Raw genomic sequence first — 14,879 nt, forward strand, 5'->3', positions numbered from 1 at the left:
AAATCTAGGACATCTAAGCATTCTGAAATTCCTTTAAAGTAAAATAGTCGTAGAATTTGTGCTAAAGGAGCAAGTGTCTTAACATATAATCCCTTCCATTAGAATCCAAGCCCCTCCCCCCTTTTTTTAAATCTTACAAGTCTTTTTTACTTAAATATTATGGTTTTGGATGTAGGTCTTTTGTGGAATTTCTATGTGTGGGGATGTGTGTGTCTCTGTGTCTGTGTGTGTTCCTTAGGCTTTTCCTTGACCTCTTTTTTGTTTTGTCCTTTTGGTTGGTTTGTTTGTTTAGTTGCAAGTTTGTTTTCTAAGGAGAGGAAGAGAGAAAGGGTGTGGGATGATGGAGGTGGGGAGAATCTGGGAGAAGTTTTGGGGAGGGCTGTGATCAGATATGAAAAAAATTCATTTTCAATAAAATTACTGAAGAATAAGAAGGAGAATCATCATCATCATCATCATCATCATCATCATCATCATCATCATCCAAGGCCCTGAATGGCTTCAAAGACCTTCCAAATGCCAGCTGACTAATGACCATGGGTGACATTCAGAAGAGTCCTCTAGACTTTAGGGAAGACCTTGTTTCGGAAAGTGGCCCGCCTTGATGTCCCTTGAATTTTATTCCTCCCACATTCTCCCTTACCTCACTCCCCTTTCACTTTAATTTGGACTGTCTGGAAACAACCTTGAGGCAAAGATTTGAATATAAATGGTTATTTGTGGTAGAAGTTGATGTTGCTGGGGACTAGAAAGTGGAGCAAGGAAAGGAAGGATGCTGATGAATGGTACATGAACAAGCATACCACCCTCTGGGCATGTGACACTCCATCCATCTGGGAACTGACCACCTAGTTACCCTACCCAGAGTATGAGGGAGCTAGGCACCGATATACCAATTCCCATAGGTTTTGTGGGCTTGAGGGCTTCACAGGGGGTTAATTAATTATCCAGCACTTCTTATTCACATTGAAGCAGAGTCTGACGTTGGAAAATTAAGTGGTGTTCTACATTATGCTTGAAGAAAATAGTAAGATAAGGAAGGAACACCAGTGTCCATCAGCTGTATTCTCCTTCCCTGCAAAACAACTTCCCTAGTCCTCCTATTTGGAACTTGTATCTATTCTGTGAGGCTAAGTCTGTGTCTTTGTGGTCACTAGAGTCCCAGAGTCAACAGTAGACACAGGATCAGGTCTACTTTAGTTTCATGAGTCCAAAAGTCAAAAAGCTTGTTATGAGAAAACTATTTCATGTATTTAGTTATTTTTATGTGTATGCATACAGTGTATGTGTACATGGGCATATGGGTGTGTGCACATAAGTATGCAGGTATGCATATACATGTGTGCACAAACATGCTGAAGCCAGAGGTCAATGTCAGATATCGTCTACCAGCCTTCTCCACCTTATTTTTGAGGCAAGGTCACTGAACCTGGAGCTCACTGATTCCATTAGCCTGGTGAGCAAAAAGCTCCAGGACTCCACCTCTTCACACACACACACACACACACACACACACACACACACACACACACTGACCCCAGTGCTAGGATTGCAGACATGCACTGACATGCACAACCTTTACATGCTTGCTGGGAATCCGAACTCAGGTCCTGTGTTTGCACATCAGTCACTTCACTGACTGAGCCGTCTTGCCAACCCCACAACACCAAGAAAACACTTTTAAAAGAAATCATATTCTTTTTCAAATCCCAATCCTATGAGCACTTGAAACGGGAGCAGGGAGAGGAAAACTGCTGTTTTATTAGTGAACCACAGTCTCTGGGAGGTTTAGAGCAATTTCTAGCCAGGCAAGAGCTCCACAGACCAGCCCTATGAAGTGTTCCCCAGTTCTTCATTCATGGAATCGAGAGACAGAGACAGGAGGGCAGATGATGTAGTAAAAGGAAATTATCTGTGAAATCTGCTGACTGGAGATGCCACATAAAACAGCAGGGTGAAAGTCACACTGCTCAAATACATTTTCCCCATGATTCAGAAACACTTATGGATATCAACATTTCAGCTACAGCCTGTTCACCTCCATTAAGTCACAATCCACAAACATCTCTTGTTATATTGGGCATTTTTTTAAGTTTAACCACTGTAGCCAAAGTTCTTCAGTTTTTTGTTGTTGTTGCTGCTGTTGCTGCTGCAGTTAGTGGGCTGTGTGGGGGTGGAGGGAGAGGGGTGGATGTGAATATGTTTGTGAGCATGGGTGTGATCATATATATATACAGGTACACACACAGAGGCCAGAGGGGGTACCCAATGGCCTGCCCTATCCCTCTCCACCTTATTCCCTTGAGCTGAATTTCTCACTGATCCTGCAGCTGATCTCATAGTCAGCAAGCCCCTCCCCGTGGTTTTCCTGCCTTACCTCTACCCACACCCCCATATCCACCGTCAGCCCCACAGCATGACTTACAAGCACCTGCCACACATGACTTTTTATGTGAGATCTGGGGTCCAAACCTAGTTCCTCATACTTGTGTGATGAGTTCTATCTTTCACAAAGTAAATACAAGGGGAATTAGTTCTGGTGGTCCCTGGTGCCCTTGGGTCTTGGCTATCCTTATCATGTTGGTATATAACATTGTGCTTGTTACCTCATAGTTATACAATGGCTGCTGCCACTCTGGACATCAAATTAAAATTTAAAGGAAGAAAAAAAGGATGACTTGAATTGGTTCTGTGCCCTTTTCGAATTGACCAAAGTAGTGTCATATGGCCATGGCTAGTTCTAGGGACACTAGAAGGCAAAAGATATTAATCAGCACAACATTGATATTATTTTCAAGATTAAAACCTGAATGGCCTATGGATAGGCCATCAACATTGATAACTGTGTTACAGAGCTCAGCCCTGTGGTTCTCTCAGCTTGAGTTTAGGGGAGCCACTGATCTTCTGCTCTCCAAACTGGACTTCAAATCATTCTTGTTTGCCCAAGGACAATGACTCATTAAATCTTAGAGCTCCTACCTGCCAGGCCATCTGGCTTTGAGTTGGTGACCCCACACAATACTGTTAAATTAATAAAGAACTCTTTAAAGCCTAAAGTTTGTCCTCAGCAAAAATTCACTTTGGGTGGTCTCTCAGCAGTATATTCTTTAAGCACACGAATATTATGTCAGTGAGAAGGAAAACCTGTGGTCTTCGCTGCCCCTGGAAGTTCTTCTCTGTCATTTTGTCTCTTAAGAAATTTGAAACTCTGCCTTCTGGGTAATCGGTCATGATTTTGTGTTCACTGTGACGGTCTTTGTCACCTTATCTGTGTCTGTTGCCACATACAAAAAACTTGACTCAAATGTCCTCAGTTGGTTTGTTGAACGTGGGTTGGGTTTGGCCAGTTGCAGCTGGTCTGTACCAGAGAGTTACCTTTTTGTCACCTGATCTCCGACAGGCTTGGCAAGAACAAGTAGAGTGAAGGGCAATGTTGCATGTGCTTTTTCCTCCAGAGGGCCAGCTGGCTTAGCCATGTACCCACATCACGGCCAACGTTGCAACAGTAATGATGGTATATGAGATGTGTCACTACATCCAGGCACCTTTGACCATTTTTCGCCATGTACTTCCCAAAACAACCTTGTAAGCCACCTACATGGCACACTGATTGGTCCCACATTGGCGGCTACATAGGGTAAGAAGAATCAATTAAATTCACGCACTGTGGAAGTGTCATATCTGAAAGCTGATGTGGCCCTTCACCTCTCGGGGTATCCTCCAAGGCTCCAGACATTTCTTCTGCTAGATCTCAGTGGTGACACCAGCTGTTCTAGGATCCATTTGCTTCACAGAAGTCATTCTGTGCCAGCCCAGCCTGGAATATGGCAGATACAAATACATGATGGATACGGCAGCCATTCAGGAAAAGGGAAGCTAGATACATGAGCAAAACTCATTCATACTCCCACACTGTGCACAATCAATGCCAACATGTAGATTCCCACTCTGACAGCTCTCCCAGACACCAAGGAAGAGAAGACCCTGCGATCTTCAGACTCAAGCTAAAGTTCTAGAGATGATCTGCCCCTTGACTAGACACACCCATTATCTCTACTCCAGACCTCACATTGACTTGTTCAGATTTCAGATCTGTCTTGTATTTTACCTTGTAAAAGAAATAGCACTAAAAAGTGTCAGCTACTCTGACAGGCAGCCCTAGAAGAAGGAGCAGAGGCAACATGAGTGAGAATGGACCTGTATAGAGAGAGCTGGGTTCAGAGAAGGGTGGAAAGGGTCCTGAGGTTCAATATAAGCCTTGCCATTTGCTTATTATATCTCCCTGAATTGTCTGAGAAATGGACCCACAGACTGCCTGCCTCCCACAAGTACCAAAAGTACTAAGGGAGATAGTTCTGTAAAGGACCTGGAGTGGAATCGCACACAGTGGTAAATATCATTATTCTCCTCTTCCAAAAGATATCCTCTATCTTTTGGAAATGTAGGCCTGGGCAAATGAATCTCAAAGTCCTTTAGTCTTCTGCAAAGATTTGTGCCAGTTGCATGGACAGCCCCATAGATGCCACACTTGCTGTAAGAGCTCTGCACCATACATCTAGACTTCGAGCCTTTGTTTGGGTCCTTTGTTCTTTTAGTTCATGCATTTTGTTTATTTTCCTGGTGGGGACCTGTTTTCCTGTGGGCCTCATGGGAGAGATGTACAGGGAATTATAACCAGAGAAGCAGTCCCCCACACAAACACAGAGAGATGCCAGAAAGCACCCTAGGACAGGCAAGGCGCCTCCACACATCTCTTAGGCTTCATAGCATCTCTTGATGTGCTGGCCCAGGGTGATTGACAGGGGGTATCCTCACCTCGCCTCACCCTATCTTGTGAACCGAAATCAGCGTGGCTTTCCATAGCCATCACCCTTGAAAACACTGAGAGCTTAGCAGATCTGTTCATTTCTCATCCTAGCCCAAGCATCAGTGTTACAATATTGGATGGAGGTTCTTGTCTTGAAACGAGATCAATACTTAATATGGGAACATGCTCTTACTGAGAGGGCGCATGGACTTCTAAGCAGCACCAGCTGCTCCAGTGAGCTGACTGTGTCAGTGATAGACAGCTTATTTAGATCTTGGTTAATCCACAGATGTGTTGATCTGTATTTCAATTACTTAATTTGGATGTCCTTTCAAGGATAATGTTAAAACCTGCATGTCATTGGATCAGCCAAGTCACACAGCAAAAGGAGGTTTGAGTTTATTACAGTTTGAGGATGTATTTCTGGCAGATCCAGCGTGCTATAAAATACAGCATTAATTTTTTTTGTTTGACATATTCAAAAATGCCATGGGCAAATGATTTTGTGTAGATTATGAATATATCAAGCAATAAAAAATTATTTTAGAGACTTCTCAGGGTACCACTCTTCCTGGCTTCTCAGAGGTTAGCAAAGTATTAAAAATTACCTCTAAAATTTCCTTCCACCTACACAAATCACACAAGAAATGTAAATTTAGGGAGAAAATATAGCTAATGATTATAAAATACAGATATATTGATTCCAGTGAAGAAACATGGCTATTACTTTGACAGCATGGCCAACTCATATGCAAATGTACTTATGTATGTGAGTTGGTCCACACCTACACCTAAACAGTTTAACAAAAGAGAGACTGTATAATTTTTAACATTTTCATGTAACAGTGGAGTGTAGATGCGTTTTCTTACCACTAAGTGTACATTCACACAATCTCTTTGGAAAGCATTGCACCAAATGAGTCATGTTGTTCTACCCATCCCCTGTGGTGTATTTTGGTAGGTTTTGATAATTTAGTGTAGTCTGCAGTTTAGGACACATCATCTTTGTGCTTTTGTGTAACATTTCCACAGAATGGGGTGTTACATTGTACTTGAGAATCTCCGGGTCCTCTGGGAGAGAACAAACACATACACATGGAAAGAAATCAAGGGCATATAAAGAGACACAGGGGACTAAATTAGTGCACTGGCCAGGACTCAAAAGCCTGAGCTCATTTCTAGCTAGGACTGCATAAGAGGGCCCCAGGAAGGAAAGCTGTGAGCAACAGAAACTCCATTAACAGGTGAAATGCAAAAGCAAAGCATTGGTTCATGAAACTGGAACATCCGCTTGGTTTCAAACTGAACTGAGACAAGTGTTCTCATGATGTTGTTGGGGGTGTGTGTGTGTGCATGTGCGCGTGTGCGCGTGTGCGTGCCATACACATGAACCTGTTGCATCTTTTGATTCAGCTTCTTAATGTGGTAGCACCGTTATCAGGCTCTCTTCTATGTGACTGCTGCTTCTTGCAGATACAGGCTTGAGGGGTATTTATATTCTCTATTAATCTCTGCCTGGCCCTTTAAAACAGTCTTTCTGCCCACCTATCATTCTGAGACAAGAAATGGCATGTTCTGGCAGCTGGCCTGTGTCTTATGCTTGTGCCGTTTGTGACTGGGGGCCCATGCTGTGGAGTAGTAATCAATGGGAAAATATAATAGAAGACAAGAATGAATCTACTAGGGAAGATGCTGGAAACTGGGCAGGCCCTGGTAAATACTTTAGGCTACAAATCCTGGGAAATTCTGAATCTGACTGCACAAGCAATGCTGCTAGTATACTATAACGCCCAGAGGCATGGTGGGTTCTAATGCCACATGATCCATGGCTCCATGATGGCATTGAAGACGCTGCTGCCTTCCAACTCAGAATCAACTTCACTCTAAGAATCCCATACTTCCTCTCCACAGCTAGCAACAGAGGGAAGAAATGACCCTTTCTGGAAAGTTGATAACTCTTTCCTTTCACCTGATTAGATGAGCCTAAGTCACATGCCTACCTCTAAACCAATAGCCACCTCTACTAGGAATACTGCACACTGATTGGCCAATCAGTAATCCTGGAGAAAGTGTGAGACACTTCTGCCTGAGGCACTGTGAATATGCCAAGGTGGTGGGGTCCCCTGAAGGAGTGAGAGGTGTATGTCGGGTGGTCTTTCAACACTGGAATCCAAACAAACGGTCATTGCTTCATTGATACCTTCGATAAGGAAAAAGACAATCTCTGGCTAGATGGTGAAATTCTAGGGATACCCTAGTGATAACTGACCACAGTGTAGAAGCAAGTTTGCACAGAGACCAAGTAGTAAGGAAGCTCACTGGGATATGGTCAGCTAGCTACTCATGCCTTCAGGGGGTAGCCTTGGGGTGACTTCTGAGGACATAATTACAAGAGGACATTCATCTCCTCAAGAACTTCTGGTGGTGGACAGCAGCCTAATAGAGCTAATCTATAATCTACCCCAAAAAGTCAAGATGAGAGGGTATAGAGAAAAAGGTAGGCAGGGAGTCAGGTTGGCATTTGAAAAGCATGGCAGAGTGAGACAATGGTATATCCAAGGGAAAGAGTGCTCTGGGTAGAAGCAACAAGTGCAGAGGTCTTGAAGCTGGTGCCCACCATCTTTTTGGAGTTTTAGAAGGGGGACAAGAGGCCATTAGTAGGTACTCAGGTCAAAAATGGAGCTAAAGCCAGGCCACAGGTCTTTCAGGAATTGCAAAGACCTTTTACTTACTCTGAATAAGAAGTTAAATTTATGATAACAGAGGATATTAATTGGAGGAGATAGTGACCCAGCCCTTTCCCCCTGGCTCTGCCTGACTCTTAATTCTTTCTCCTCTCCTTTCTTCCAGGCCATGTACATGTTCTATGCGCTCGCCATCGTGTGTGATGATTTCTTTGTCCCATCCTTGGAAAAGATCTGTGAGGTATGTGGGGGCACATTCCCATTGTGCTTGAGAGGGGTGTGGGGTGGGGACTCTGTCCTGCCATGTTCTAGCCTCTTCTCCGAGGTCCTGGGGAGTCTCAGAGGTAGTAAGCACCTGAATGACTGAAAGAGAAGAACTGTGTTAGCTCAGTCTGTGTGACATTTGGTAATCCGGGGAATGGTCAGACTTTAACCCACATCTGCTGTTACTGCTAGTTCTACAGTACCCTCTGGGTATCTGTGGGGATACTTCAGAATGTCCTGCAGCAACATAATGCGTGGATGCTCCAGCGCATAAACTGTGTGTAGTAAGGTGTAGTGTTTGCAAACAACCTGCGTGTACCCCCTGTGTGCTTTACTATGGTGATATAAGTCCCGTGGAGACAGATGTTCACTGTGTTGTTTAGGGAATAATGACAAAACCAAAGATGTGTGTTCCTTGCAGATGCAAATAGTTTTTCAAATAATTCTGGTTCCATGAGTGTTAAACCCACAATCGGCCCCCCAGACATGGAGGGTCATACTTTGTGTCCTGTTCCCCGCCCCTCCCTTTTCAATTCTGCTGCTTCTTGGTCCCTATCCCTCCCACCGCCTTCCTTCCCTCCATTTCTTCCTTCTGGGATCCTGTTAGGGTAAGAACCTACCACCACTACATGTTTCCCTCACACTTAGCTCTCTATTTATACTCTGGGTGGAGTCCTGGCAGGCTCTGGGGTAAGAGAGCTGGGCAAAGAGGAGAAAAGAGACTCCAACAAGTTGTCCTCCGACCTCCACATGTGTGCCCTGACATCCTCACCTATGCATAGGTATGCACACATATGCAAGCACACACAAATACACACATATGCACATGCGCACGCACGGACATGCAATAAATAAATAAACCTAAAAAGGCTTCTTTAATGCGCACCCTACCTAGAAAGCTCTCATTTCTTGTCACTTTCATCTTGCTGTCTGCCCTGAAATGTATCTTTCTTAAATGCAAGCTTTGAGTTTTGTTTTATCTACTGTTTTTATTTCATTATCTGAGTTTTCAGAAGGCAGTCTCCAGACACAGGTCCTACCTGAAAGTCCAGTAACAAGCCTTGTGACCTCTTCCTGCTCCACCCACAGTACCTGATTCCATAGGTCCCAAAGACCAACGTAAAAGGCAGTCAGGATCTATATTTCTAATTGGGTCACAGGTATTGCTGAGGATGCTAGTCTAGAAATCTTACTTGGAAGATTTTTAACCGAAGCAGTTTCTTCTAAGCTCTGGATATGTGTTTGCTTTTGTATTTGGAAATGAACAGTCATTGCACGGTAACCCTAGACATGGCCTAGGAGTGTGTTCCTCTTTGCAGTGACAGTAAATTAAGGAAAGTAGGGTAGTGTCTGGCATGCACAGTTCTCTAATGCAGAAGCGATTGTCACAGTGATCCAGCCCAGGAACAGGCACACCTTGTGTCAAAGCAAGGAAGCATCCAGCCCTGTAGTGGAGGCATTTGTGATCCCTCAGTCTCCATGGCAGATTGGGTCCAAATCCTTGGTTGTTCAACTCCCTTCTTTTCTTCCATGAAGTAGCCAACTTTATTCAGAGCATCAGACAATTTATACTCTGAGGGTTAATAGTCACATGAGTAAAGTGTTCGGTCACAAGCTGCAGGTGGTGAAAACATGTTTTCTATAGAGGCATATAAACAAATAACAATAGCCAATTGTAATGAATAATCCCTTCTTAAAGTAGTGGAGGACTGTAAAGTTTAAACCTTCTCTAGACTATGCCTAGTACAATGTCAGTATTATGTAAATGTCTGTCAAAGTGTACTTTTCAAAGAGAAATGATGAGGAAAAAGACTGTGTGTTTGGTAAGGATACAGGTTTATATTGGGATTTTTCCCTGAGTACTTTCCATCTGAGATTAGTTGAGTCAGTGATTGAGGATAAAGAAGGCCCACTTACCACCACTTAGTACTTTATTCTTATGCAAAGCAAATTTGTTCTGCCTCTTTCCATGTGACATGTTTGTTGTTAATGGCAGATAAATATAATGTCCTATAAATATAAATACAGATATCAACTTGTGTCCTCCATTGAGGAAACCCATAGAACCTTTGAGAACATGCATGTCCTAGGAAAGAAAGCAATCAAACAGCTATCAGAACAGAATCAGGTGGAGTAAGCCTTTAACAAAAAAGTTAAGAAGGCAAGAGAATGTTTAATGGGATTAAGATGCTATTTTTTCTGGGTCATTGAGGTGCAGGAAACTGGCTTTGTTGCTGTCAGTGTGGTGTGACTGTACCCATCCTCTAACCACGTCTAAGACTCTACCAGGTGACTACAGTCAACCTCTTTCTAGGAATCAAGAAACTGAGGCTCAGAGACTTAGAGTATCCTGTGTTTAGGAGTGGAGTCATGATCTGAGCCCAGGTCAGTCTGAGCATACCACTGGGTCATCATCATACCTGTTGGCAATTCTGCAACAAGTTATATCAGGTTTGTTCAGAACTGGCTCCACCTCTAGGATCCACAGCTATCTAGGGAAGAGGAATGCAGATGAAGGGCCTCCCTTCCCAGAGTGCTCTTTGTTCCCAACCAAGTCCAGTTTTAGAAGCAAAATACATTACAAGAAAGCATGCCATGCTACATGCCCATCTCTGTGAGTACAGCTCCGTGTACTTCAAGCCACCCTAGTTACTGAGCAAATGGTGTGTCTGTAGAAATGGGTAGGATGAGGACAGAGTTGTATATCCTTGGAGACCCTATGTTTATGTCTCTGAGAGTCTGTGCTCAAATCTCCCTGGGGTTCCATCAGGAGCCATGATGTAGAACCACCCATTGTGGCCTGGCAGGGCTTCCTAACCACACCCCCATTGTTGCTTTCCCTGATCTCTTTGTAGAGAGGTGATGCTGTGTGCTCAGTGCTTGCTCCCAGATTAACTCTAGAGCTAAGAAGAGATGCTCAAAAGGGATGTTGTTTGGACTTTGGTGAAAAATGATTCTAGAAAGAAAGCCGCATTACTCAATAAATCATAGCTGAGTCAGGGGAGGAGAGTTCAAGCCAGGAAAAATGTTGGGCAGGGAAGAGAAAGGAGTGCCAATATGATGACCCAGCATGCCAGCAACAGGTCAGATAAGTCACTAAATCTTAGACAGCCTCGAAGTTACATCATGGAACATACAAAGGTGTTGGAATGTTGATAAGTCCCTTGTCTGCCGAAGATAGACAAAGTCAGATTCTCCTACACTGAAGCAAAGTGGGGAGAGAGGTGTTTCAAAGACTCAGCAAGGGGAAGATGTGGCATTCCTGGGGATCAGGAAGTAGCAGCCTTAGGTTGGTCAGAGCTTATGCAGAAATGAAGATATTGGATGTCGAGAGTAGGAAGGCTTTAGGACCATGTGCAAGTTGAAAAAAGCAGCAGAGTGGCCTCCTAGGCTGTGGAAGAGGGTGACAGGCCTTGCTTCAAGTACTGTAAACACTGAACTAGACTCTGTCCCAGCCAACCTATGTGCCCTGGCTTGTAGACCACTGATAAAATGAAGCATCCCACCTTTTATGTGCAGGTTCCACATCTAAGCATTCAACCTTGGATCAAACATTTCTTAAGTTGCATCAGTATGGGACAGATATAGACTTTTTTCCTTGTCATTATGCCCTGGACAATATAGTATTTGATGTGGCATTTACATTGTATTAGGAATTGTAAGCAATGAAGGGATGATTTGCAGTATATGGGAGAATGTGTATAAGTTATATGCAAACACTGCACTATTTTATATGAAACTTGAACAATGCTTCGATTTGAGTATCTGGGTCCTAGCAGGGAAAGGAGGCATTCCTGGAACTAATCCCCACTGATCCCAAAGGCTGACTGTATTCACAGAAGATTGCATGAGCCCAGTGGGGACTTTACGCAGAGAGAAGGGAGCAAGTGATGGATTCTGCCATGGTACCCGGGCAGGGCTGTTTGGAGGGAAGGACCAAAGGAGCCTCATCTAGAGAAAAGGTCTTGTTGACAAAGCATTTCAGAAAAAGACAGAGAATGCCTGAGCCACTGAACCTAAATGGGAACAGCGGGACCTGTTGTTGTTCATGGAGAGCCCAGAGTGTCCAGCTGTGGTGAGGGGATGCAGGAATTATTTTCTGCTAAGGATGAAGCTAAGGAAGACGACTCTCCCTCCCTCCACCTCCCATATAGCAGCTAGCAATGTAGAGGCAGGAGGGCTTCATGACTAGTGATTCTAAGAGTCCAGCGGGGTATTGCCAGGACAGAGTGAATTAAGCATGAAGGAGGGAGGAAAGGAAGGAGATCTGGAAACAAGAGAGAAACCAGACATAAAACTAATCTTCATAAGCAACAAGGAAAACCAGCTAGTGGAACTCAGGCAGGGAAGTGCAGCAACTCAGGGCTTTCTTGGGAGCTGAGCTTCCTGGACTCCTGGTTCAGGTGTCAAGTTGCCTTCTGGCCATCCCCACCCATTGAGACTCAAATACCAGGGCTTCTCCACCAGCCACAGTTTTTAGTGTTGAGTACCATCTCAAGGTCTCCTCAGTACTGCATGTGAACCTTAAACCTTAACTGTGAGTGCAGAGCCAAGGAACCCAGGATCCCAAAGAGAATGCCTCTTTAAGAGGCTCCTCCAAGGCCATACTGCCTCTCTGTGGCCAAACAGGGAAGTGCAACCACTGTTTCCACTGAGAACAAGAGGGGGTGGCATTGGAAACTGGAAAGGAAGTCTCTGCCCTGACACCAGAAGGGAACCGGGTGCTTACCAACAGCCAGCAGCTTACTTTTTGAGACATGGTGGAATGCCAAAAAGCTAAACACACCAACCAGCCACCAAGGTGCGTTTGTATTCTGCTCTTGAATATCACCTTCTGGCTCAACACACGGGGTGACTTGAGGACTCAGGAGTGTCCCCAAAGATCTGGGACTTTTCTACTCAGTCTCAAGTCTTCTCTCCTGCTGTGCCACCTGGAGTTTGAAGGTCAAGGGTTGGGACTGTGCTTCAGGAGGGTGACTCCAGAGGCACACGTACCAGCTTGAAAATGGGCTGCTGTGAGCTTGAGGTAGCCGAAGCGCTGCAACAGCCATGATCTTCGCACACAGCTCTAGATTATCCACGTCTCTTCTAAAATCAGAGTGCCTGCCAACACTCTAGGGAGCTGGGCAGAGCTGGCATTAGAAAGGATATCACTCCCCACCACTGCCCATGGTGCTCTAGCCTCCCCACTGCACCCTCCTGCTCGTTGGCACAACAGCCCGGGCCCTCGGTACATTTGAGTTGTGGACCCCTAAGTCTTCTGTCGAGCCTTTGGCTAATGAAGTCTTTGTAGCCTGCTGATCCTACAAGTGAGAGTAATGAGCAGATTGCAGAAATGGCCAGGCTCTGGATGAAGGACAGTGAGAGGGACTGAACCCAGCCCCTGGGTCCCTCTGAAGTCCTAGTGCTGCCCTTCTCAAGGCTTAGGACCCAGGGAGCCACAGTCACATGTATTCCCAGGTAAAATCCCAACTCACCTGTCTTGTCTTTGTTCCTGCACAGCGCCTCCACCTCAGTGAAGATGTGGCAGGAGCTACATTCATGGCAGCAGGCAGCTCAGCCCCAGAGCTCTTCACGTCAGTTATAGGTAGGTGATGCTAGAAGACTATCTCAGCCCTTCCCTATGTGAGAGAAAAGGGCTCTGGGGAAGAAGGCCCTCAAATTTGGGTTGTTGGCAATTCACAAAAAAAAAAACAAAAAAACAAAAAATGAAGTTCACAGACCCCAAGCAGAGCCTTCCACTTTGCTGTGGTCGTTCAACCCTTTTATTGTGTGTGAACTCGTCCTAGACCCAAAGCCAGTGCTACTAAGGGAAAGTCTCACCTCTAGATTCAGAAGCTCCCCGCAATGGTTAGCTATTTCCTGTGGGTCCTGAGCATAGTCTAGAACTAGGAAATGATCTTTAGGTTCTCCTTGGAATGCAGCTGGACCACTACAGCCAGACTGGTTTTGGTCTGTGTTTCAGGAGTCTTCATCACCAAGGGTGATGTGGGAGTCGGCACCATCGTGGGCTCTGCTGTGTTCAACATCCTGTGTATCATCGGTGTCTGTGGGCTCTTTGCAGGGCAGGTAAGACTGATGACTTCTTGGTGATGGTTGTACATGGCATGTGAAGAAGATAGAAATATGAAGCTGAGGCAAGAGATTGTCATGTTAGAATTTACGCACATTGGAGCCTTGAGCGGTAGAATTGAAGATTTCCATTAGACACCTGAAGCCACTGTTATTTGGTTTCCAGATTGATGGAAAGTAGACTTTGCAGCTCCACATAGGAAATTAACCAGCCTGACAATGCTAACTGTGAACTTGAAAATGGGACGCCCACTCCCATTTTGAGAACTACTGATCTGCACTAGAGTGATTTTCAATGTGATGGTTGCCTCAGAGGAAATAAGATAAATGAGAAAGAGGGAGAAGAAAAGAGACAAAGTTTTTCAGCTTAGAGAATTCATAGTTGAGCCCGGCAGTGGTAGTGCATGCTTTTAATCCGAGCACTCAGGAGGCCGAGGCAGGTGGATCTCTGTGAGTTCGAGGCCAGCCTGGTCTACAGAGCAAGATCCAGGACAGGCTCCAAAGATACACAGAGAAACCGTGTCTTGGGAAAAAAAAAAAAAAGAGTTCATAGTTGTTGCCATTCAGGATGTTGCCTTTCTTCTTGCCACTAAATCTTTTGTAGTCTAGAGGAGCCCTGTAGTCCTCAGTTAACCTAATGCCAGAGATATCCTGAGGGGCGACTGTCCTTTATCAATGTAGTGTCTCTTGGATAATCTCAGGAATGTATTCAGAAGTCATGGTGTGAGGCTATTGGGCAGCCAAGGTCAGAGCCTAAAGGTTCACAGGGCATGCAGCTTCCCTGTGGTTCTCACATCCTAGTTTCCTCAGAGAAATGGCCATCAGAAAAGAGAACCTCACTTCCCTGCCTAAACTGCCAAGACTCAGTAGCTTCTATTTCTAGTGTTCCAGGGGTGACTACTTATAAAATTGAGGGACCTGGTAATCCATTTTACCTGATCAGTAACCTGACCGAGGTCTGTGCCATGCCCTGCTGGAAGTGGCTAGTGGGTATAAAGGGCTAGGACAGATGCTGCTGTCCTTGGCCCTCATGTGAGTCAGGCCTCTGTGTC

At 44.8% G+C, this 14,879-nt stretch overlaps 1 protein-coding gene across 1 annotated transcript in view; it reads left to right on the forward strand.

The window, feature by feature from the left end:
• Positions 1-14,879, forward strand: part of Slc24a3 (solute carrier family 24 member 3) — a 488,609-nt gene that overhangs the window by 347,407 nt on the left and 126,323 nt on the right. The window contains exons 4-6 of the mRNA XM_052722879.1: positions 7,658-7,732; positions 13,258-13,342; positions 13,721-13,824. Coding sequence (XP_052578839.1) covers positions 7,658-7,732; positions 13,258-13,342; positions 13,721-13,824 — 264 coding nt within the window. The remainder of the gene's footprint in view (positions 1-7,657; positions 7,733-13,257; positions 13,343-13,720; positions 13,825-14,879) is intronic.

The sequence above is a fragment of the Peromyscus californicus genome, unplaced genomic scaffold (genome assembly GCF_007827085.1).
Source record: "Peromyscus californicus insignis strain IS unplaced genomic scaffold, ASM782708v3 Scaffold_7__1_contigs__length_154581171, whole genome shotgun sequence".
Taxonomy (NCBI): Eukaryota; Metazoa; Chordata; class Mammalia; order Rodentia; family Cricetidae; genus Peromyscus; species Peromyscus californicus.